We start from the raw sequence: 25,933 nt of genomic DNA on the forward strand, positions 1-25,933 counted from the left end.
ATGGCAAAATTATTTCCTTCCTTCTCAGTTTCATTACCACTGTTCCCAGCTCTCTCCCATGGTGGTTGCTCCTGAGGATGAACAAAAAGGAGCCAGGGAGATGGCTGACACACGCGTGCATGGAGGGAGCTAATTAACCTGGTGGTGAGAGGTCTTGGTTGGGGATGATTTTATCCAGATGTGTCTCAACAGCTGTTTGCATTTTCACGCCCAGTTACTCTAGGACTCACCGCTAATTGAATTTTCTCTTTTCTCCCCTGTGTTTGTTAGGTATGATTACCGTGAAATGCTGCACAATGCCACTTTCTGTCTGGTTCCCCGTGGCCGCAGGCTTGGCTCTTTCAGGTTTCTGGAAGCCTTGCAGGTAAGAGCTGCAGTTTAAAGCATCGGCTACACTGGCTGCAATTCAGCATGCAATAGCAAAGAGGTGGGGAGGAGGGAAGTGTGTTTTATTTCCCTAGTGGACAGTAATCCACTTTGCAAAAGCCTCTATTCATACTCCTGGAGCAATTGGCAGCTTCTTCCCAGGAGGGGCTGAGCACTGAGCTCATCTGAAGGTTGAATTGCGTTACCTCCAGGGTTTCCCTGGATGTGGTGAGGCTGAGAGTTTGGACAGTTTAGAGCAGTATTTTATCAAGCTGCGAGGCTTCCTGTGGGAGACACTGGCCTCTACAAGTAAGCCCCAGGGCAGTAAAAATAGCTTTTTGTTTTCACTTAGCCAAAACAGACTTGCTTATGCATTGCCTGTCTTGAGATGGTGCTTGCTGAACATGCAGAAGGTGGCCTGGAGGTTGTAAAGCCCCAGATGGAAGCTTCGCATGAAGGTTGATACAGGCTGATCTAAGGGAGCTCACAGTGTGTCTGGGACAGCACCTGAATCCCCTTCACCTTTTAAAAACATTTTGGCTAATGGTCTCCCTTTTTTGCTGTTGGCCAGTAGCAAAGGGCAATGCAAAGGGGCTCCTGAGTCACTGTGGCAGCAGGGCTTGGCAGCACAGTGACCAGGCCTGACACTGACACGCTGCAGCCGGCGTGACCTTTTTTTGTGGCAAGCACCAATTCAGCCCTGGGTCTTCAGTGGGCCGTACAGAGCATCCTGGGAGAAGCTGCAGCTCCCCTCTAGGACTGGCACCTGGATTTCCATGGGGGCTGGAGTGGAGGGAAGGGGAGGCTAAGGTGCTGCTTGGTGTCAGTGAGATGGCAGATGAGGACACCTTACAGGGTCCTGCCTCCAGTGTCCATTTGCCATTTGGGAAGTGTCCCAGCATTGGCAGTAAAGCTGTTAATGAATAGCATCACATCACTTTCCTTCATCAACCACAAAATGTCCCAGCCGCTGTTAAAGAGTATTGTTTACCGCAATGCAGAGCAGGATTCAGGTACCTGAGTGTAAGTGTATGATGTCATTTTAGAAGGCCGGGGTACTCTTCTGGCTTTCTGCTGCTTCTCCAGAAGGTCTCCAGTAGATCCTGTGTCATGTCTGCCAGCCTTTGGTGGGTTTCTTGGATACCCTAGAGCATCCCAAATGCGCTGGACACTTAGGTTTAACCACTGAGGCCCACACCTGCTGTCACATTTGAGATCCAAGTTCTGGACTGTTACTTACCTCTTTGCTCCTGCTCAGGAGAAGATTAATAGCCTGCAAAGTGCTGTTCCCTCTCCAGCCTCTTCGGAGGAAGAAGTGCGACTGGCTTATTTGGAATGACGAGTCACTTCAGATCCTCCTGAAGAGCACTGCTCAGCTCTTCTCTCATCTGGGCCACAAGTCATGCAGCTTCTGTTAGATACATCAGGAAAGCAGGACTTGGAGGCTTCAGGTCGATGATGATAAAATGCAGGCACTGAGGATTTTCCTAGCAGGCTAGTAGCAGTATTCACCGATTATGATGAATTCCCAATTTCTGTCTGGGTCCAGGGCATGTTGAAAGGTGTAATCCACGTTAGTGGAATGTTTTAAACATGAAAACACATTGCTAAGTGTTTTCTGGTTGGCTTTTTTCATGCGCTAATGTCATTTCCTTACAGAAGATCACAGTTCTTTACACATTATAAGCACTGCTGTAATGCAGAGACTTGACCAGTCTAAGATCCTGTGTGTAATACATGTTACCAAGGAAGGTACAGCAGTCTGAAAGGTTCCCCTTTATGCCATCTTTTGGGAGGTACAGGAGGGACTGACTGCAGTCTGGACCAACTTCAGAGCACTTAAGCTTGGCTTGATCCAAAAGAAATTGAACCAGAGCACAGGCTCGATGCAGATCCTCTGGTAATAGGTTCTTGCATCACATCAGGAGGCTTTTGGTTTGGATCTTATGTTGTGATCCAGCTGACCAGAACGTAGTGGCGATCATTTGTTTACGGAAATACTGCCCTATTTACTGAATATTCGCAAACTTGCTGTCTGTGCAGAGGAACTTGCGCAACTCATAAAAGATTAAATAATTTAGACAGATCATACTGGTACGAAATAGATACTAAATGTGTATGCTTTTTGTTTGTTTTAAGACAGGAAACAATTCTTATTTTGGTAGACAGGTGATGACAGATGAGTTGTGTTTGTACAGTCACCTCTGTTTGGAGACTTGATATCAAATAGGATAGGGATTCACTCCTCCTTTGTGGAAAAAGTGCTCTGGAATTAAATATGATCTATATTTTCTGTAGGGTTGTCTTGCAACATATTATAAAAATTGAGGGAGTTAGCTCCCTGCTGAATGGTTCACAAAGCAGCGAGGGAGGCCATCATTTTGTATTAAATTCTCCGGTGTTACACCTGCAGCATTTTAACAGTTCTGCCCTCATCTGGCAGCGTAAGCACCAGATTTCAAATGCCACTCTCCCTGCAAAGCCCACCTTTCAGTGAACATGAATAAGCGCAAAATGGAAAACCATAAAAATTTGGGCTTCCCTCCTGTGTTCTTTGCCACGTTGCCTCTCCTTCTGACCACCTTCACGAGAGCTGGCTCAGAGCTTGTGCAGAAAATGACAGTAATGGTGTTGGTGCGAACCTCAAAGCTTGCCCTAATGGTCGGGTACCCGCTAACGGCTGCGATGCCTCTGTGTGCGTGCAGGCTGCCTGCGTCCCGGTTATGCTCAGCAACGGATGGGAGTTGCCGTTCTCGGAAGTGATTGATTGGAACCAAGCTGCCGTCATAGGCGATGAGAGATTGTTATTACAGGTAAGAAAAAGACCGCGGCCTTCAGCGGATCAGTTGATTATTGCTGCCGCCATCTAAATGGATGGGGAAGATGAATCCGAAAGGTCAGGGCTGTAAAAGAAGTTTTATCATGAAGGGATTGTCTGTGTCAGACTGGCTATGAACTCATTTAATATGACATCATTCATTTTTTGACCTGAAGGTCATTGCAGCTACCAGGCCACATTCTTAAATGCAGGAGACACTTATTTTTCCTAAGAGCATGAGATTTCTTCTGGTGTGGAGCACCTGGATGCCTCTCTGAGGCAGAACTGTCCTGGACCAGGTGCTGTGATGAGAGAGAAAACATCTGAAGGCAGGTTCTGCTCTAGTCCTTCAGAAATAGTTTATCCTCAGGGGTCCCACCAGCGCTGTGTGTCTGGCTGGCTGGTACTGAAGAGACTCATCGGGAACATAGGTATTTTCTCACGCAGGAGTTACCACCTAACAGTTTTGTGGGAAGCAGAATCTGTCCCTTTCTGATGTCTGGACCATGTAAGATTGCTTTCTGAAGCAGTGTTCATGTCACTTATTGTTGATCTCCTTGAGCTCATGGAACAAAAGTGGGCTGAGAAGTTAGAAATTCCTTGCTACCTTCAGCATCTACTTTGGTTTTAAATTCACTAGATTTTTTTTTTCCTGTTTTCCTGGGGGGTTTTATAGTCTAAATACATTCTGTAAAGTATGTGGAGAAGTTGATGTTAGGAAAAGTTCTTGAAAAATTGGTTTCCCCAAAGTAGCATTTGATAAAATGCCATTGCCCAGCATGAAGGTGAGATCCACAAGATCTGGCATAGTCACTAAGTAGCTGCTAAGAGGCAAGGGGGGGTGTTTATGGTTGAATTTAACTCATGTCCAAAGTGGCAAGCTATTGTCATCCATGGAGAGAAGCCTTCAAAGGTACAGGTGTCTTGGCACCCCAAAAATGAAGTACCTTTGAAAATCTCGTTAGATGCCTGTTTACTTGTCTGAAGAAGTATTTGTGAAGAGCTGGCCTAGCAAGCCTTGCAATGTGCTGCCTATTCTCCTTCATGTGATACAAGCTGCAAATATAAAAGGGCCATTTGATTTTTGTTTCTGTGGACAGCACATTTTTCTGAGCAAAATTATTTCTCTCTTTAAATAATAATAATTTGCTGATCTTCATGCTTTCCGGTAACATGCCATTCGTTCTCTTCACAGCTGCTTCCATATTGAACAGCTACTGCACCGTTATTAACAGTGTTTTTAAAGAGCTGGCAGAGGGCCTGAATGTCTGCTCTGGGAAATGTTTTTGTTATGTTACAGTTTTTCATTTCCTGTTTGAGAGCAGCTCGAATGTTTTTATTTGCATATTCTCCTCATCATAGCGCCAGGAGAGCTTAATCCAGCCTTTCTGCATTTATTTGTGCAGGGTGGTTTTTCCCTTCCCCCTACTTATTTCTGAAATGACCTTTTATTAAGACGTCATCCAGTTCGAATAATTCCAGTGTAATCCTGCCAGATTAGTATTAATACATCATTTTCCCCACCTGTCTTTCTGGACAAGTAGATTAATAACTAATAGGCAAATGCAGTTAAAATGGGAGCTCTGATTTTTCTTTCCAGCTGTTGTAATGGAGCAGGCACTGAGGCTTTTTCTTTAACCTTGGCACTGTGTTCGCAGGCACTTGCAAGCACGATGTGGTCTGTAAAATCATAGCTTCCTGCAGTAACCTTCACAGTCAGAGCAGCCTTCCCTTTCAAAGGCGTAGCTGGGCATGAGTGTTGATTTTATTTCTTGCTCACGCACATATGCCCACATATGCAAGGTTGCACATAATGCAATGAAATGAATGAGTTTATAGAAAAAATGCCGTATCACCACTGTGAAGTGACTTTGATCATGTGTTTGCTGTTGATAATGATCCCAGGTGCGGTTAATACACATCCATGTACAGCCGGTACAGGTAATGTTCATTATCCCTTTACTTATTGGAACTTATTGGAAAAGTAATGAAAAGAAAGATTATTCACCTCAAAAGATGAAGTTTGATGCAGTTATTTAGCATTCTGGAATAATGACAAGATCAGTTAGAAAAACATGTACTAATACATGGTTTTAGCTTTTATCTTTCATACTAGTTTTGCAGGGAATATTTTACCTAAAGATGTATATTTTACCTAAAGGGCCTCTAGTGAAGGAATGTAAAGTAGCGTCTTCGACAGTCTGACCATTTTCTTCTGTTCCACCTTGCTGTAGTGCTAACTCTTATAAGCTCAAATTCTGTATTCTAGTTAGCAGTGTCTCTAAGATTAAGGTCTAAGAGACAAAGGTCTTAGAGAGCAGAGATTGTCCCATCTGACAGTGCACCCTGTGGAGCCATGATCCTATTGGACACGGTGTCCAGACCTGGATGCAAACAATGCAGTAAAGAATTTACTGATTCTTGTGGAAATTTTTTACATATAAATTCTTAAAATCTCAAATTTTCTTCAGGAAAATGTCTCGTGTGAAATCATTTCATTCAGGAGCATGTGAAAGCAAATAATGATCACTCCTACCCCTCTATTTTAGGAGTAAGCAAAGTGTGTTCTCGTCAGGAAAGGGTAGGATGTGGTGGGGTGCAGGTAAGCTTCAGAATGAGCTGGGATGTGCAAAAAGCAACACACAGCCCAGGTATATGCTTTTACAACTATTAGGTAAAAGATTTATGAGAAATGCGTGTCTGAGAACAAGGTGGCCTAATTTGAAATCATAAAAAAGCAGGCGCAAAAACACAACTCTTCATTCCTAGAAAAAATGAACACAAATCAGCAACGTATCCTAGATGCCTTTCTGATGCTGTGAGTAGCCCTTGTAATTGAAGCAAATTTCAGTTAAATTCCCTTGATAATGTCAATTTGCATTGTCAAAGTGGTGTACTGGAGGTCTTGGTCAAGGTCCTAAGTTAAAGAATGACACGTACGTACATTAGTTTCCCCCCAGTGTGGGAGAGGGACGTGGGGATGGGAAAAGACGTAGAAGTGAAGCCCTCCCTTTCTGATTCAGTGAGCAGTTACTTTTTTAATGGCAAAGCATTGCAGCAGGACAATTTGGGTTTATTTCTAAGGCAACTTATACCAGAATTAACGTGATGATTTAATGGAGAGGGGAAAAACGAGGCAGTGTTTTCCCTTGTGAATAACAGGTGGTGTGGGAGACGTTATTCTTTCTACCCACAGTAATTAGTAAAATGCAATTTGATCCACAGGCTCCCAAAAAGTGGAGTCTTACTTAAGATGTTGCTACGTTTTCCTTCGGGCACTTAGTGTTGCCATGCTGCGGTAAATGCAATTCCAGATCCCTTTAATATACTTTGAGAGTGGAGATTATTGTTGGACTCTCAAGACCTGCAGGTACTAGTTTCTCAAAACACTAGTCCATGAAAAGCTTTGTGCATGAGGGATGTGTGGAGGAGCTCCTTACTGTGCCACACCACAGCGCTGGGGAGAAGGAGCTTTTGTTACCATAAAATAACCAAAGACTAAAAGAAAGCAGATAAAAAAAAAATCATATATTCAGTACCAAAGGTTATAAAGGGTTGTGTCTCATTCGTTTAACATCAAGGCTTTAACTGTTGACACACGCATCTCTGTCGGACAGGAGCGCTGAAGCTGTGCAGCTTGCTAATAGAGGAAAGGGCTTGTCAGCAGCATATTAATTTGATGAGATTGCGTTGTTTTCTGAAGCTTCTGACTATATTACATCTTGTATTACAGATTCCTTCTACAATCAGGTCTATCCATCAGGATAAAATCCTAGCACTTAGACAGCAGACACAGTTCTTGTGGGAGGCTTATTTTTCTTCAGTTGAGAAGATTGTATTGACTACACTAGAGGTGAGTAAAAATTGTCTTGCCGAGCAGCAAGGTTTCCGTACCTGTCCTCAGCCGGCGTCAGACCTTGGTTTTCATGACATGCAATTGGTCACTGGGAAAAAAGCTCGGCATCTTGATAAGTTTTCTCCCTTAAGGAAATACTTTCTTCATTATCGAAATCCACATTAGAAAACTGACACAGTGAAAAATGGGAGCTACCTAACGCATGGAAAAGTTGTCATGTGTGATCTTGCCTTCACAAGGCTTTATGGCTTATGAATCACTATCCTTGTCATTGGTAGTGAATGTGTTTCTTTAAGAAACCTTTCTGGAATTCATTTTGGAAAAAATATTACTGTAAAGCTCTTCCTTGACCATTCCTTAACATTTTGATGCCTTGTGATGGGGCTACTGGTCTGGCTGAAGGAAAAGGGAGGGCTTGTAAATCACTGTGTCTTATCTTCACACACAGGATAAGGGAAAGGCCTGATCATCCTTATAAAATATTAATAAATAATCATAATTAGACTGCTGTTAAACAGGGAGACAGATGATCTCAAATGTGGAGAGAATGCTTTCTGAATTCAGAGACAGAGGAGAGATGAAAGGCTCTTTAGAAGTAGGGCCCAGGCTATAATTTCAAAAGCAGGTTTCTCCTCTAATTGTTTCACAATTTTGCACGTCATTTTTTGACGCACTTTTAGCACTGAAAGTGGCTCACTTTGTAGGTGCAAATGTATTCGTCTTATGCTAATGCTTCTGCAATTGCATCCGTCGTTGTGCACAGTTGTAAAGCTCCACATTTCCCGCTGTGCCTGCTTTCCCCTGAAAACTGCAAATGAGTGCTGTTTCCTGCAGTACAGGTTGCCCGTGGCTGATCTACCTCCAGCTGCTGCAAGACAGTCCCCTAGGTTTTTCTGTGCCAGTGAAGAAAACCAGCCAGGGAACATTTTCAGAGCCCCTGGCATAGCTGTCCTCGCAACGCTCTCCTCCCCCCAGAAGAACATGTCTTCATCTGTGCTGCCTGTTGGGAACTGCTCTGCATCCTCAAACTCCCCATAAGCACTGATGAGATAGTGATAATTATCACAGCCCACGCCAGGATCGGACTGACAAAGCTGGAAAACCACGTGCCAGTACTCACATTCTAATTTACCCTTACAGAAGGGGTAAGGACAATCAGGGTGTCTCATGTATTATCTGCCCCTTCCCTACATGCACCTTGTTATCATTAGGGATTGCTAAAAGGAGAAGGGCACACGGCTCTCCTCGCTGCCCCTCTCCTGCCCGTGCTGGGGCTGGTCTCAAGGGGACGTAACCTGCAGCCCCCATGGCCTTGGTGTCCATTGCATCAAGCTCCAACACTCACAGATGTGTCTTTAGTGCTGCCCTGGGACACGTTGGCCCATGTGGCCGCAGGTGCCCAGAGGACAGCAGAACCCGTAATAAAGCTGAAGCAGCTGGGCAACCAGCAAGCTGGAGTTTCCGCTTGGAGGCGAAAAGCTAAAGTGAAAACAAAAATCTTCCTGGAAGGTTTAATTTAATGAAACCGAGTAATGTATGCCTGGTGTTGAAGTTATGTTCTGGGTTTTTTCATTTGTTTGCGAGGGTGGTTTTGGTTTGAGGGGTTTTTTGTTTATTTTTTAATTCAGGACTCTCAGAAATTTTTGAGACAGCTAAGAGGGATTCTGTTCTTATGAACAGATACTCATTTCACATTTCAACTTGCCTAAGTGAAGTCCTGAGTTAACTTTCCTTAGGAAAGGAATAAAACAGTTGAGAGTGGGTTTTGGTGTCCGAAATCTGCAAGCAGTGTCTCTTCTTCTTAAAATCTGATGCCTGGAAGTAAATTCCTAGCAGGATGATTTTTTTCTGGTGGATGTTATCCATTTTCTGTTGTAACACTGTTGTGTCAGGGTGCTCTGATGATGCTAGATATCATCAGAATAATCACTTGCCTGCTAACTGCAGTGCCGGTACATGTCCATGTGTGAGGATATCAATACAGAAAAAGTCTTCAGCAACTCAGGTGTCTGCAAGGACATCGCAGCTCTCCTCTGCCTTTTATCCTGGACACCTCTGAAAACATTAAGTCACATTTTAAGGTCTTTGATCTTCTCACAGCATTTGGTGGCCTAAGCCAAACAGCTCATAGCCCAAAATGAGAGGTTTAAATCATTTGGCCAGCAACCCCATATTGCAGGCACAGAGGAACTGCTCGGTGCTGTGGACATGGTGTGAGTTAGGAACTGATGTTCATGAGAGTCTGCTGCAGGCTGGTGAGTGGGAGCACTGGCAGCGCAGCAGTGGACTGCTGCAAAAAGCATTCAGACACGTGCTCCAGTGTATCTGCACTTTTTCACCTTGGTCTTCTCTGAAAACAAACCCAAAACATCCTTAAATCCCTGTGCAGCGTGCTCAGTCCTCCGCTTGGGAAGATCCCTGAGCAGCGTGCTCAGTCCTCCGCTTGGGAAGAGGAGGGGAGAGGGACAGCACAAAGTACAGACAAGAAATGTTTGATGCTTGGTGGGGGCATGTTGAGAAGAAGCAATGATTAGGGCAATATGTGAACTTTTTGAAGCGTGAGGATGAGGGACACAAAAATATTGGACTATTAATGAATTCCAAAAAGAAAAGGGAGATCTCACCAGAGATCCTAACCCCTTTCTCCTCTGATTAAACTTCCTGTCATGCCTCATGATTGGAGAGACCGTGTAGGTACTGTCTATCTCTGCAATATGTGCAACGCTATACACTGCATTTTAATTGATTGGTCTTCCATGTTATCTTTGTTTATACTTTTCTGTTCTCTTTCTTCCAAGTTGTCTTTTCTCCCTTCTATCATGACAGACAGCTAGGTTTCTTATGTAGACCAGGAGTGTGATAAATTAATCTTCTATTTGTTAACTGTGATAAATCACCGAGGCCAGCTCCCCAGCCTGGTGCGGAACCGTGCTGGTGAGATTTGTGTGCCTGACATGCACCGAAGGCTGCGTGTGCTGCATGGCACCAAGGGCCTGCTCCGTGTTAGAGCTGCGCTCGCTCCGGGTGCGCTGAGGCAGCCTTGAATGCAAGCCATGTGTTTCCCCTGCAGCCTTGTTGGCTACCAGCACAGTGGAAAACTCCACCGTCTGTGAAAAACTCCTGACCATGTAAATTCACAGACTTCTCCTTAACTGATTACGCCCCAGTTCTGAGAAAGCAGGAGGAAGGAGCTGTAATATTTAGGCTTTGTGGTAAACACTCGAAAATACGTACTTTCTAGGTTCTGTCTTTGTTTAGTGGCATAACTTGCAGATGGAGAAACGCAGTCATCGTCTTTTTTTTCCTCTCCCCACTACCATGCAGGAGATCTGACAACTGATACACCTATTTCCAAACAGAAATATTCAGATACGCTCTTGGCAGCGTCCTAATAACAGTCCTAAGTCTGTTATTCCGAGACCAAAAAAAAAGTTAAACTTACGCATGTGAGCGACGTACTGCGTATTAGCTATGGTAATTGGCTGTAGGCAAAATTTAGACAAGCATGCAAATACCTAACATTTGCACCAATTTAGCAGTATGTGTATCGCCACCAGCAGTGGATTGTCTAGCACAATGTAACTGGTGTTTTAATGTTTTTTTGTCATGGCAATCAAAAATTCCAGGAAAACCACTGCTTGTGGCAACACATATTCATGTTCTGTATTGACCAAATGTCCCTGAACTCAGCTGCCTACAGAGATTTTAGCTTGTTTAGACTCCAGCAGCTTCTTTTGTTTGGCTTGTGTTGGGTCTTTTTGCTGCTTTTGGTTTTCCTATGCTGTGGGTATATGGCTTCTTTAGTTCCATAGATTTTAAGGCCAGAATGAATGATGAGGGATCAGATTTAGTCCAACTTCAGAGCCATAGTTTCACCCAGATATGCCTATGTTAAGGCCAGAGACATTAGGTTAGGAGAACCGACGTGTTCTTGGCACTTGAGCCCTGTGCAATGCATAAACTGCCAGTTATATGAAATCTCCTTAGGAGATTGCAGAAGATGAGCTGCAGAAGAATGCAAGGCAATCCTGCTTAGCTAACTTAGAGGAAAATTCTTCCTTCACCACCCCCTGGCCCTTTGCAGCGTCCCATCTCCAGACCTGCCAACCTCTGATGCTCTGAAGGAAGGCAAATCTGTAAGAATGTGCGGCCCAACAACGGATTGCACTAGAAGGTTGCAATTTATTTAGAGGCTGAATTTGTCAGCTTCCCACCACTGAATCTTGTTATGCCTTTGCAGCAAGTTTGAAAAAGCTCCCATCGATGTAAGAACGACCATGGTTCTTGCATACAGGTATCTGATGTGACGTAACTGTAATTACTTTTATAAGTACATATTAATTGTACAGCCTTGTATCTTTTTTTGTGGCTTGTGGTATTCTAGGTGATAAAGTAGATGACCTAGCAATCTGTTCTGACCTTAAAAATCTAGGAATCTATGTTTGTGGTCCTCTACAGAGACAGACAGTAGTTGCCAAAAGATCTTTTTCTGTTTCATCCAAGAAGGAACTGTTACAGAACTGAGACGTGGAATCAGTGATGTATCTGAATGCTAATATCCCTTTATAATTAAGCAAAAATGAATAATTAGTGGAGCCTGATTTGCTGAAAGTCTTTGTGGTTTTGAATGCTCTCATTATCTCAAAATAATACCTAGCTTTGTAATGCCATCCTCAAATAATTATCTTCTGTGAGTTCTGGATAGTAAAACTGACAATGAACTAATCGGGCTTACAACTGCTAAGATACTCTAATAGACAAAATATTTGACTTGAAATACAAAATGCAATGAATTGCAAGGTCCCCATGTCCAGAGAGACTAATGAGGTGCTCTGAAACCTATTGCACAAAGCCTGAGCTGCTGAAGTGGTGTCGAAGTGTGCAGGTTCTGTGTCATTTTAAGAGAGGTTAAGCAGGAATGTCTAGTAATTTGCTTGCCTCAGCTTTTTGCAAAATAGGTGATGATTCCAGTCAGCTGGAGTCCCTGAAGCTTCTACCAGTGACTATTACACTCTATTTAAAAATCATCACCTCTCTTGTTTTCCAGATTATTCAGGACAGAATATTTAAGCACATATCACGTAACAGCTTAATATGGAACAAACATCCTGGAGGGTTATTTGTACTGCCACAGTATTCCTCATATCTGGGAGATTTTCCTTACTACTATGCTAATCTCGGTGAGTGAATCCTTGCTATAATCTAGTGGTATTTGGAATTTCTAGTGGAAATTTGGAATTTGATCTTTGAGTAGCATGTGCCAAGTGACTTACCATTCATTTCTAGTTAATGGTGCCTTTCATTCATCCTGTCTCAATCTTCCCTGCCCACTGTAGACTGGAATGTCTCTGACTCATCAACATGCATCATGTGCCTCTCGCTTGCAAAGATTGCTTTAAAAAAATCTATGTCCCTTCATACATTTCAGTTGCCAGTAATTAATGCCTGAGCTGCTGACCCATTCATGGCCCAAGGGGACATAAGAGGAATAGCTTTTTGTTTTCTTCGTTTATTTGTGCTTGGCAAATTGGAAAAGTGGTAATTTACCCATGACACTTGTTATTGGAGTGCATAGTTGGTATGGATTTATTCTCCATACTATGTGTCTTCATATGGATCCCACTAGAAGGAATGAGTAGGGCTTAGGTTCGTGGCTTTTTCCTGAAGCGGAGCTTAAGTGATGAGTTCTGCAGGGGAATGTGCCTGCAGGCTAAAATGATCCTGCTTACCAGACTGCTGCTACTTTTGGCTCAGCCTGTGCCATCCCACTTGTGTGGATCTGTACTGCTCACCTGCTAAAAATTCACAGTTACCATGTTAAAAAGGGAGGAGGTTTCTTTGGGAATTTTGATGAAAAACGACTATGACCCCACACAGATGAATTTAGATGAGATTGAGAGCAGTAATGAAGGGTAGACGCCAGTAGGATCTGTTATTTTAGGCAGAAACGGAAATCATAGCGAGACAAAAATATCAGAATGGAAGGCAAGGATGCAAGCAGAATTATCAGCTTAGGAGGTAATTGAAGATGCATGTGGATGGGGATCGACCCAGAAAGAGAAAAATCTGACAGAGGCTGTAATGGGGCTGAGGAAACTGAACAAGCTTCTGGAAGTTGTGGAGATAATCTGTAGAAAACATCAAGCATCCAGAGCCAGGCAGCAAAACAGAGCCTGTGTCAAGAAGGACATTTGGTGGAACAAACTAGATATCAATATTATCTGTGGGACAAACTGGGTGAAAGAAAGAGATTGCAGGACACCTGTGGAAATAGTGAGTAAAAAGAGGCAGTAATTGTGTTGGAGTCAGGGATTTCAGAGGGTGTGGGAGTTAAAGGGAAGTGTGATCTGCTCTGAAGCATCTGGTATCCTAGTATCCAAGACAAAAGGAGGTGTCCTGAAAAAACATGGCAAGGTTTGCATTAAGTGCAGATTATTTTTCCATCTCCAGACTCCTTTAGTCTGTACTAACTGGGGCAATTTTTTCTTTACTGAATATGTATCTCTTCACTTCAGGTCTGAAGCCTCTTTCCACATTCACTGCCGTTATCCACGCAGTAACTCCCCTGGTTTCCCAATCTCAGCCTGTGCTGAAACTCCTGGTTGCTGTAGCCAAGTCCCAGTACTGTGCACAGGTAAGCAGTCAATCTGTCAACCTGTCAATCACAATGGAGACAAAACTACTATCCCAGGAGTGAAGAGCCTACTGACTTGAGATCTTCTCAGTCCTGTTTCAACCCCCTGTTTCAGTTCTGATGTTTCTTTTCTCTGAGATTTCTACTGTCTGTGACCTGCATGCATGGGAGACAAAAATTCTGAGTATAGTGGGAGTGGAATAGAGACAGTAATTAAACCCCTTTGTTTCATGAGGGAGGTAAAGTAATGACTGCACTTTAAAGATCAGGATTGTGTGTGCTGCAAACTGCAAAAGGATGTCTGTTCCTCAAGAGCCCCTGCGTGATCTTCCTTCCTCCCGCTGTGGCTCTTAGTCTCAGCGGTGCCAGGATTTTGGCTTCTCTGAAAGAAAGCCTGGGGAGTTCAGTAGGAGCACCCTCTTGCAGTGGAGTGTCATAAGTGGTTTAGCCTTTAATGAGAGCCAAAGTAAATTAGTGACATCCATATGACCTGGCCGAGATAGAGACTTCCTGAGTTCCTGTCCAGCCTATATTTGCCTGGGAGGATGTGTATTGTAAATAGACAGGATGGGTGAAATTACTGTAGGAAGTGTTACTGTTATACACATTTGTATCGTTGTTGATTTTGAAATTCCTAACTTGGATTTAACATTTCTGTCTGGAGATCTGAGTCCTTAGGGTTTGGACTGCATTGCCACAAAGGTCTCTGATCATGGTCCAATATTCTCTTTCAGATTATTGTTTTATGGAATTGTGATAAACCCCTCCCAGCCAAACACCGCTGGCCTGCCACTTCTGTGCCTGTCATAGTCATTGAAGGAGAGAGCAAGGTAGGTGGGGAGAAGCATGGTAAAAGATTGTGTATATTCTCCAGTGGGACCAGAATTTATTTTTCCAGCTGCTTTGGTGAAAGCTTTGTAGTTCCCAACAGCGTGACAGCTCCTCTCTATACCTTGGCCTTTTGTACCAGTTGGTCACAGATTCGTGTTTCATGCATGAGACCCGTGCTCTCAGAAATCGTCAGCGTGGCAATTAATGCCGCGAATCTGAATTCACAGGTGGGACCCAGTTTTGAAATGTGGCCCCGAACGTAGGTAGTGCTGACCCCATCTTTGGAGATTTCTGTCTCTCTGCAGGTGCGTGAAAGTAGTGATGCAGCTGGATTCATTGAGTCTGAGCAGTCAGATGCAAGACTTGGGGGTCAGCTGTGGACTCAAAAGCAGAGGAAGAGATGAGAATGAATGGTGTTAACTCGCCTTTGAAAAGTACCTTCTCTCATGGCCTTGTAGGGTACTGCTGCCAGTGGTGGGATCCCACTACCAAAAAAAAAGGAAGGGACAAGGGACACTTGCGTGGGAACAACACCACCATGTCATCCCTTGCTGTGCAACACACTTGTTTGTTTGTACTTCCACAAAGTCGAAACGGACACCACGCAGATGAGAAAAGAGTTGGTTTTTTAAAATCCACACCGAAGTGGATGATTCCTTTCCAAATGCAGGCCTGAGAGAAGCAAGACTTCTTGCTTCTAGACTCTGACTGAGACAGATTTGGGTTGGTCCCCTCTGCAATCTCTTTCAGCTGGCTCTTGCGCTCTGCGTTTGCAAAGGGAACTTTTAGTTGCTTTGGCTGCACAATCCTATTTTGAATTTATAGTCCTGTCTTCGGTCTTTTCCCTCAGTCACCTTAACAAGAGGAAAGCGAGAGCCCTGCGAGGTTGGCAGCTAATGGCTCTTGCCTTAGCTGGCCATGTAAAAGTATCAGGAGAGCTGCTGCAGGGCCGAGAAAGGCTGTAGTGATTTCTGAGCCTTTTGAATGTTGTGGGGTTTTTTTCTTTCTTTTTGGAAAACTTACAGAGGTGAGATAGAGGAGAAAATCTCTGACCAGTTCTACAGTGTTTGTAGGAATTGGCCCCAGGCACTGTTTAGATTACAAATGAGTCTCCTGAGTACACAAAGGTGTGTTTATAGTGGACAGTCTCTTCCCTCTAATATCCCAACGTATGCCAAATGGCTCTTGCGCGGAAAAGCTGTGTGTTTGGACAAAGCTTGCAGAGCCAGAGCAGTGCAATTCAAAGGTTGCACAAAGGAACTGCTTTTCATCTTCAGACTTAACTGAAGCATACTGGCAGGCACAGTTACTCCGTGCAGCTGATCACAGAGTTCTGCCTTTACCTAACCTTCACTCTTCGCCATGAAATCAAGATATATTATTGCACCCATTTTACAAAAGGGAGCTTTAACTACAAAAACAAATACATGCATAGTCCCGACTGTTGTACTATTCGACAATTTTACACAGTCTGTAAAAGAGCTGGGGCGAGAACGCTGGTCTCCTGCCGACCGCTTGCTCTGCTTTGCCTTAGCGTAAGCAAAGCAAAACCACCAGCCCCTGCCAGATCACCTCTTCTTCACACCTACTGCCTCCCTGGACCAAGGCCATCATAGCGATGAAGGAATGCTCTCCAGGCAGACACTGTGAACATCCTGATTATGGAGGCAGAGCTTTCTCTGAATCGAGGCATAGATTCCAAAGACTTGCTTCCAAACAGGTTGCAGGGGACGCAGAACTGACCATGTCCATTATGAGGGACAGGTAAAATTTCTCCATGTTCCTGTTTCCGTACAGTGGTTTCCTCTTACTGGGCCTGATTTTTGTAGTGTTTTCTTGGCATAATAAATTGGAAAAGAAGTCTATTAACTAGCCAGGCTATTTTTCCTAGCAAATGCGGGAAACAAATAGTGTTGTGTCCTTGTTACTATTCATGAGTTCTCAAAGGATGCTAATTAGTCTGCTTAAGAAACCATATGGATTCTCATTTCTTGCTGTTTTCTTTTTGATCCCTCTTTCCCATCTATGTCCTATTACTTTGAGAACTGTCCTGCCATAGTTTTTAAAAGCTTATTCTGCATATAGATTATATATATATAGTTATGTCACTTAAGAATGTGACTTTTTAAAATGCTACAATACCAATATAATTCTTGATGCAGGTGAAGCTCAACTGATGCACATGTTCTTTAGCATATTTTGCTTTTCTGATGGAGAATGTTGCACCATTTGGCAGCAGCTCCCTGTGGATACAATAGCAATGCACAGAGATGGAGCTGTACCACTTTACAGGGGAACCAGCCTGGTAGCATAACATCCTTCACACACAGCCTGGACTGCTTGGCTTCCCAGCTGCATAACTTTATGAATGCTGCAAAGTCCTTCTCAGCGTCCATTATCTTTGATCCTCACACCCCGTAGGAGAGCAGAGGGAAAACGTCCTCCCTAAAGAAGCTGTAGGAACATCTAATTCTCAGTACGGACTGTTGCAGTTTGTCACAAAAGGAAGGCAGCCTGCTCCAAAGAGGGAGGTCTGTTCAGAAATTACTCCTCAGGTGGAAGGTGTAGGCTGACTGCTGCAGTGACGAAAATGACAGTCTTTCACTCTTGAGGTGAAGGGTCCTCTCCATCAGACAGAGATACGCGATGTGCCTCAGACAAGAGGAAATAAGAGTGAGGAATAAAATGGAGTATTTCCCTTGGAAATGAGTCCTTCAAGTGATTTTTTTCCTCCCCTTCCTGCCTTGGATACCCACAGGTTATGAGCAGTCGCTTCCTACCCTACGACAACATAGTGACAGATGCAGTGCTAAGCCTGGATGAGGACACCGTGCTTTCAACCACTGAGGTAAGGGTCTCTGTCATCTTGGGAGTCTGCTTGGCTCCTCGGCTCAGCCTGAGCACAGCAGATAGGTCCTTCCCTTGGCTTTGCCAGTGAGCAAATGTTACAAGATTTCCTGCTACTCTTCTCAGATTTAACGTGTTGCACTTGTTTCAGCAACCCTGCCACTGCCTGCCATCAGAGGAGCTTTTCACCCTCGTTAATTGGCTCATCATTAGCATATGGTTCTTCCGTTCTTTATTATTTTAGTAACATAGCTGCAGGCGGGTGTAGGCAGCCAAGAGCAGTCAGCTTTAATACTCTGTTCTCACTTTTCTCATTGGGGTAGCTTTTCCCCCTCCACGTTATCAGTAGGGTGTAGGTGGGGAAAGAAGGGGTGTCAGCAATGGGGGACTGCTGTCGCTCCAAAAGACAGCATTGCCACCCTAATGCAGGATTTCACTGGGGAATGTTTTCTCACCATCGTGTTGCCCCATAAAATTGGAGATCTTTGCTAGTTTAGGTGTTGGAGTGTTTGTGCCAAGAGCAAGATAGCGCTAAGAAAAGAAAAATACTGTAGAAAACCAATTTTTACAACTGGGATGAGTATTGATTTCTGGAACCTCTTCCTGAGAACCACAGGGGAAACTGATGACAGTTTATATAGAGTGCAATATTTGGGAAATACATTATTAATGATGGCCAGGGAATAGCTTGAAAAACTCTATTTTCTTTTGTTTTCCCTTTTTTTTCCCCATGTTCATGGCCATTCCCTTCTCCCCACTTCACCTTTATAAAAATGCTTTTTTGTCAGTGATGGGGATCTTTCACTCATGCTACCACTGCTTATATGTCAGTGAAGAAATGCCTAACATTAGTCACCAGTCACTGCTATGTATCCTAAGACGTCACTGAATTTGTTCTAAATGGATGAGATTGCAACCGCTGTTCTCGCCAGTACGGATTGGTTGTGCTGTGGTTAGACTGCTCCAGGAGCCACGGTAGTCCCTCTTCTGCTGCACAGATGGAAGAAGTAGTTGGCATCGAACCTATTTGATACCAAGATTACACCTTGATAGTTTCTGCTAGATGAGGAAGAATACGGCTGCTGCCAAAGCACTTGTGTGCAAAGCCTTGCACAGCCAAAAAACCCCCAAACCAATAAAAGGCATTGATCCTAGGCCTGGAGTTCCTAAGCAGGTTGTTGCTCAGGATGAAGGGTCCTGTCTCAGCGGCGCTGGGGGCCATGGTGAGACCTCTGAGGGACTTCATTGCACTGAGGTGGTATTTGCAGCAATCCAGCCTGTAATCCAGGATTACATGAGGATTTGGGGCTTTTTTTTGTTTTGACTGGTATTTAGTCATCATCCAAACTTTGGAGTCATTCAGGCTTCTGGAACGCATATGAAATAAATAGTGTTTCTCATTTGGCTTGGCTGTGTTATACCCTAAACATTCTGAAACGCAAATATTTGTTGTTGTGTGAGACAACATACACATTTCTTTGTGGTTTCTTCCCTCCTGTGAGCAGCTTGCAGCCGATATCGCATGTTTGCACGGTGGGTATTGGCTCTACAAGCCCCGTGGCCTTGTGCTGCGGAGAGAACCAGCTAGCCAGCTCTTGCTAGCACCCGCCTTGCAGCTTCGGCATGTCTCTGCCGGGGTGCCAGGGTCAGCAGCTCTCTCTGGTGGCTCTCTGTGAAGAACGGGGGCCTTTCTATTGCTTCATTTCCCATGTCGTACGACTTACGCAAAGAAACAGCATGTTGAAACACTGACATGAAACGTGTGGTGTGAAACTTCCCTTGAAACTGGCTGCTCATGGGTGGTCGTTGTGGCAAAGCTTCAGAGCCCAGAAAAGGCAATTTAGAAACATGGTCAAACACGATCACATTCCTGTTAAGAGGAGCAGTCACCAGGCACATCCTCGGCTCTGTCCGGCTCTAGCGTAGTAAAGGTTTTCCGTTCACAACAGAATTGCTCTTGTGAGAGGAGCTGTTTCACATTCGCAGAGGGATATTTGCCTGGGAAGTAATTAGAAATCAGCACGGGTCAGAAGTGATAGGGGGGTTTAAGAGACTGGCAGCCTGGTTGTTTTTTCCTGCAGATCAGCTGAGTGGTAATGCTGCTGGAAGTTATACAGGATGAGGACTGGGGTTTTTTTAATAAAGGGAGTTTTCTGTTAGGGTGGTTGCTTTAGTGCGTCTCCCTGGTACAAGGACAGATACTTGAAAGCACAAGTGAGGGCAGCTGCTTTATTATTTATTTAAGTTTGAGATTCTCAGACTTCTCTAAAGAAAACAGATGTCACATTTTATGGGAAAGGCCTTTACAGGGAAAAAAAACCTTTAGTTCTTTCATGTGGTATTGATTTGGATGAGATCAGAACTATCACAACGGTAACTGGTTTGTGCACATTGTCTTTCTAGTTGGCTTCAGATTCCTTGAAACAACCTCAAAGAAAATAACCAGTCCCTAGCTTTGTGTTCCAGTACATGTGCGACTCTTCTGTTTCATAAAAACTTGTAAATGAGAGAAGTCTGACAGTAATCACACAAAATGTGACTGTTCTCAGAGAAGCTATTCTTTATCTAACCTCTACACCCTTGACTTTGGCTGGGTTCTTGGAAGGTTTTTCAAGCATTTTTGAGTGAAGTTTTAGGTCCCAGTACTGGAGGGAACTTGGTGTGCAGTGCAGAAACAAAGCCCTCATTTTCCTGGGTTTGACTGGGACAATTAGAATTGTCTTTAACTCCTTTTAAAATTTCGGTCTAGCTTGAGCTCCAAAATCTAAGTTGAAATGGAGGGACTGCCAACCAACTGTACAGTGATAAAAATCTTTCCATATGTATTTTTACCAAAATCACCTTTCAAATCTAGTGCTGATGAGCCTTCTGCAAACTACCCCAATCATCCCTTTCCTAGTGTCACCAGGATTTGTTTGGTGGCATCCTGGGGGAGTGATGTCCTGTCACCTTTTCAATTCTCAGAGATTTGAGTTATTAAAATAGTTACAGCAAGACAATAAAATAAAAAAACACTATTGGCAGCATTTGACATCTTCTTGTGGCTCGTGTACTATCAAGCATTTTTCTTAAAGTATAGGCTCCTAAAGCCATTTAACTACATGGGAATCTTATCTTCTTCTTTATTAAGCTATGTGTTTAACCCTCTTGGTCACATAGACAGTCTTAAAAGTATGACCTGCATGTACCTCAAAGGCTCAGAACGGATGGAAAATATAAAAGGACTCTGCAATGATTGCCTGTTTTAATCTCACTGAGCCACCCTTATAATTTAAGGTGTTTGACTCCTAATTTTCCAAGCTTTGTGTTGACAGTACTGAAATGGTAGGTGAGATGCACAACGATGTGCAAAAGGTTCAGTTTACTACGTAGCTATTACCTCTCTATATTGCATCTAAGTATAAATACATGCATCTACACCATTCTTTCTGCAACTTGAAAAGGTTTGATATGTAAAGGGCAAGCTTGAAAATGTTAATGTAATGCTGTGATACTCTAGACTCCCTTTAACAGGAACCATTAAAATGTGCATAATTATAGGGCAAAATGTCAAGCAGTCAGTTTAATTTACTGATGAATACGTAGAATTAATGTTTTGCAACAGTTCCAAGATTTTGAATTACGAATTAGTGGCAAGGTAATATTTTGTTTTGTTGACATTTGTTGAAACAATTTTGGTATTCATTTGGCCTATGCCTTTGTCCACAGGTGGATTTTGCCTTTACAGTTTGGCAGAGTTTTCCAGAGAGGATTGTAGGGTACCCTGCTCGCAGTCACTTCTGGGACAACACTAAGGAGAGGTGGGGGTATACCTCCAAATGGACTAATGACTATTCCATGGTATTGACAGGAGCTGCTATTTACCACAAGTAAGAACCCAAAGCATCTGCTGTCCTCCTTCTGGATGAAACAAAATAGTAAAGGGTGGGGGTGGTGAAGAACATTCTTCCGGGGAGGGGAAAAAATGGAAAGATAATAAATGGGTCTACTTTTTATGGGGTAATAATTTAAGTTCTTGGTTTAGCTCTGGGGATCTGGTAATCATTATTGCGCTTGTTGGGTCTCTTTGAAGTCACTTGTATTTTGAGGCAGTCGGACTGCTCTTTTTAACATCAGGAATTACACACTTCAAAGAGTTCCCGAATTCATTAAGCTGCTCGGCTGAATGGCCTGTAGCATAGCAGAAAGGAGGTTACTTCCAGACCAGCTCTGGGTACGTGTTGGCTGACAGCTGCAGACTGCAAAGTCTTCTGGCTACTCTAGAAATGTAGTACGGTGGACACGTCACGGATCAGCATATTGCAGCATGTTGGAGAAAACCCCTGTTGTTAGGACTTCAGCAGACCAAAGACCTCTCTAGATTTTAGGAGAAAGGCAGCAAATTCTGGAGTATCTCATCCGCATCCCCGCAAAGGCAAAGACAGGCCATAGGGGATGATACAGGCCCAATAATTTCAACAATAAGGACAGTAGTAGGCCAGTTTAATAGAGTTCTCTCCAACTGAACAGTTTTGAAAGAAGAGGTGGAGGATGAATTCATCAGTGTTGTCTATCACATTATAGCACTGTGGTGCTCTCTTTCCTGCTTCTCCATTATCTTGATAGTGAGGTCTGGATTATTTCCTTCAACGCAGTTACAAAAAAGGCATAGCACTATTTACCACTATTTACTGTCTTGATGAGATACTGATTTGTTCTCCCTTCTTTTTGGAGGATGAGACTGAAGAAAGGGAGTAGTATATCTAGAGTTCAATACAAAACCTGTGTCTCAACTGAGATAGAAATTTCCTGGAGTTTGTAATCCCTGAAAGCCCAGCGACTTGTATTAATAACACTGCTGTTGGTTTCCAGATATTATCACTACCTGTACACTCATTACCTGCCTGCCAGCCTAAAGAATATGGTGGACCAACTGGCCAATTGTGAGGACATTCTAATGAATTTTTTGGTGTCAGCCGTGACAAAATTGCCTCCAATCAAAGTAACACAGAAAAAACAGTATAAGGAGACCATGATGGGACAGGTATGTATCCACAGTGTATTTTAGCAGTTGGGATGTATTGATAATATAATGGTTTGACTTCTAGGTTAGGCTTACAGAGTGATACAATTCTGTCAATTTTTTTGCAGTTTTTAGTTTAGCAGAACTGTAAATAGACTTTAGGTATGCTTATTATAATGAAGGAAAAGGAGAAATGGCAAACGTACTATGGATCACAGCTTGTCTTCATAGTTTTCTCACACAGTGTTATTCATGGTGATCCCAAACTCATGGGACTGATGATTGTGGTGATTGAATTTCAGTTAAACTCCAGTTTTCTAATTAAATATTCTAGACCTAAGACCTAATCATGGAATGCTAGAAGCAGAAAATTCTGGATAGGTTTTCTATTTTTAATTATTATTAATGAATGTAATGTACCAGGCCATCCCTGTGCTATTTTAAAGTCTATAGTGTGATTCAAGCACTGACATCAGACTGTCACAACAGAGGTAATTTGTGATATTCAAGCGTTTTTTCCCACAAGGAACATTTTGTCCCACAGTGACGCCATCACTCACTAGCAGCCCTGAAATGCTTGCTTTAGATCCTCTTCCTGGAGGATCCTGGATAGATCCTATCCTACTGGATAAGCACTCTGTCATTGCAGAAATGGATATACCTTCTAGTAACAGGGATACGTGGTAACCTGGGGACACTTTTCCTCCTGCCCTGTGTGAGCGAGCGATGGCAGGAATAGCAAGTCCTGCAAGACCCGCAAGTCCTAAACAACCTCCCATCTGTGCTGCCACAGTGTCTGTGATCCTCACTACAAACAGTACCATAATTACTACAGGGCAGGAGAAAGAGGGGGCCCTCTGTTTTCCCCTCACATTTTCTCCTATTAGCATTACTTGGATCTTTGACTGGGGAGTGGCCATGCCAGTTTGTAGACTCCCTTATCTGTATACCACTGCACTTTCATCTAAGGTATAGGTAGCATTCAGCAATTCTGACTCATCAGGGTACCCAGGAGACCTTCTATGAACAAGAAGGTGCCATCCAGAAAGAACCTATTGCTGCCAGTTTGAGCTTCACCTCTCCACAGGGCTGTGCTTTGGCTGTTTGGCAAAATCTGAACATTCATTTTTCTTTTTATAGCACGGGTGACTTGAGTCAGCCATGAACTATAACTCTCTCCTAAAGACAAGTTGTTCTTGCAGCTTTGGGAAATGTAATGGACCATGTTCATAATTCCTTGAAAGACAAATAAAAAATTAACCTAACCTCAGTGTTGTGACAGAGATTAATAGTCATATGGAAATTCACTGTTAATGGCCAGAATGTCTGCTATAATCCTCTAGCAACAAGCTTTTGCTTGCTCTTTAGTGGCTCGGCATAATCAAGAGTCTGTAATAAATGCACATTATAACTTACCAGCTGGACAGGCCTTGGACAGAGATCAAGTCTGATACCCCACTCATTTGGCAAGTCCCTGACTTTATCAGTTTCTTCGCATTTTAATTAACACACTTTGAGTTTATGAATTTATATTTGTTTTTAAAGTATAGTGGAAACATAAGTGCTATGCGGAGATGCATGAGGAGTGGCACAAAACTTAAGTTCTCAGCATTCGTAGTTTATCTTAAATAATAGTTTTATTACGTTTATACATGTAGTTCAGGTGCAGATAGAGAATAATAACTGCTTCAGAGCTGTTAGGACCTTATTTTTCCAGAGGTGCTGAGTTTCATGGACTTTCATAGGAATTACAGCTGCCCTGAACTTTGGAAAATCAGGCCACAGTATTTTACGTGTATGCATGCAAAGACCCATGGTCTTTTCCTTGGGTCAGAGTTTAACGTGATGTAACGTGGAAATTCAGTTAATTTTCTCTGTCCGTGAGACGGTGCTGTCTTATGCACTGGCCTTGGCCGGTGGGATTCCTGGAAGCACCCTGCTTTTCTCTGCAGGACATCTACCCACATGAGTAATGCCAAGCATGTAAGGACTTCTGCTGAGCTCAGTTACAAGCTGGTTGAAATCACTCTGCAGATCTGGACTGCAAAAGTGTGGTTTTGACCTGAGAAACCATAATAATTGCAGTGCGTTTTCGTTGTACGGCTGAAGGTCGTGGGCAGCAGCTGGCTGTAGGATGTGCACCTCCAGTGGAAAGCGGTGGCCTTCTTGTCTTTCCTGGTGGTTTTTAAGGACTTGTTCTATCTCTGAAATAGCTTGAGGGTTAAAAAAAAAAGAGTGAGGGAAGGGGTGAAGTAGTGTGCTGGCAGGCTTTGGGAGGCCTGCTTGCGGGTGTCATGCTCTGGGTCAGGTTGGCTGGTGGTCGAACTCAGGACACCACGCTGCACTGCCCTCAGGGGTGGCCGGCTCGCCATCGCCGGCTCCCGCTGCGGGCTGGGTGTCCTTCCCCGGGCTTGAAACCCCCCACTGAGCAGATTTCAGCAACCGCAGAGCCAGGCGCCCTCAAGCCCCAACACCGCCGTGCAGCATGGCGTCAGCCCGGCCGCAGCGCCCGCCCTTTCCCGCCATTTTGTTGTGTCGTGGCCGACGTCTGATTTCTGCTCTCCTCTCCACACAGACGTCCCGGGCCTCGCGCTGGGCCGACCCCGACCACTTCGCCCAGCGGCAGAGCTGCATGAACACTTTCGCCAGCTGGTTTGGCTATATGCCGCTGATCCACTCTCAGATGAGGCTCGACCCTGTCCTCTTTAAAGACCAGGTCTCCATCCTGAGGAAGAAGTACCGAGACATTGAACGACTCTGAGGAGCGCTGCTGAGGGGGCCGAGCCGCCCGCCGCCCACGCGGCCGCCGGCGCGTGGAGCCAGACTGTGCCGCCGACAGCACGCGCCCGACCCCGGCGAGCGGCGTCCCGGCACCGGGGGTGCGCTGCTCCGGACTGCGTCGAACCGCTCGGCAGGCTTCTGTCCCTCAAGACTAGGTCGTGTACAGTTTCATTATGGAACATTAAATAATTATTTTTGAAATGATTGCTATGCAGGTTTAAACTTTTTTAATGATCAAAAAAAAAACCTATTAAAAACAGAGTTCTTTCTTTAATCAAAATTGTGTTGGTTGTGAATATTTCGAAGCTGCCATTTCTTTCTTTCATGCATTTGATTGTCATTGCAATTTTCATTCACTTTCCCCTGCAAAGTGCTTGAATCTCATGGGGAGAAAATGCAGCAGGTTCAGAAACAAACTGAGCACAAGCAGGACAGAACTGAAATATTAACGTTTCTCATTTACTGCTGACTTTTTAATTTTTTTTCCTTAGTTTTCCTCAAGTCGGTAGCGGCCACTGTGGCAAAACCTCTTTGGACGGATGGAAAACTGGAGAGCCCCCAACAAGCCAGGCGAGAGCATAGGTCCTCCTGGTTGGGGACCCCATTTTTAAAGGCAAGCAGCCTTGCCTTGAAGGGGGAGAGGAACACTGCTGCCGAGGAGCAAACCAGTGCCATGGAGCACAGGGAGACTTCACGCACAGCAGAGGTGCGGTGCCGGTTGTGTATTCTGGAGGAGAGGCGCACCCCGAATGGCCCTGCCCGCGGGTGAGCGCCGCGGGGCGGCTGCGCGGGACACGC

General features: G+C 44.0%; 1 protein-coding gene across 1 annotated transcript in view; it reads left to right on the plus strand.

Moving 5' to 3' along the window:
* EXT1 (exostosin glycosyltransferase 1) overlaps positions 1-25,415 on the plus strand; it is a 181,979-nt gene extending 156,564 nt beyond the window's left edge. Inside the window, exons 2-11 of the mRNA XM_075141248.1 lie at positions 271-364; positions 3,072-3,179; positions 6,918-7,037; positions 12,088-12,220; positions 13,556-13,674; positions 14,409-14,504; positions 17,264-17,353; positions 21,061-21,221; positions 22,204-22,375; positions 24,930-25,415. Coding sequence (XP_074997349.1) covers positions 271-364; positions 3,072-3,179; positions 6,918-7,037; positions 12,088-12,220; positions 13,556-13,674; positions 14,409-14,504; positions 17,264-17,353; positions 21,061-21,221; positions 22,204-22,375; positions 24,930-25,115 — 1,279 coding nt within the window. The 3' untranslated portion in view covers positions 25,116-25,415. The remainder of the gene's footprint in view (positions 1-270; positions 365-3,071; positions 3,180-6,917; positions 7,038-12,087; positions 12,221-13,555; positions 13,675-14,408; positions 14,505-17,263; positions 17,354-21,060; positions 21,222-22,203; positions 22,376-24,929) is intronic.
* The last annotated feature ends 518 nt before the right edge of the window (positions 25,416-25,933 follow it).

This window comes from Calonectris borealis, chromosome 2 (genome assembly GCF_964195595.1).
Source record: "Calonectris borealis chromosome 2, bCalBor7.hap1.2, whole genome shotgun sequence".
Classification (NCBI taxonomy): Eukaryota; Metazoa; Chordata; class Aves; order Procellariiformes; family Procellariidae; genus Calonectris; species Calonectris borealis.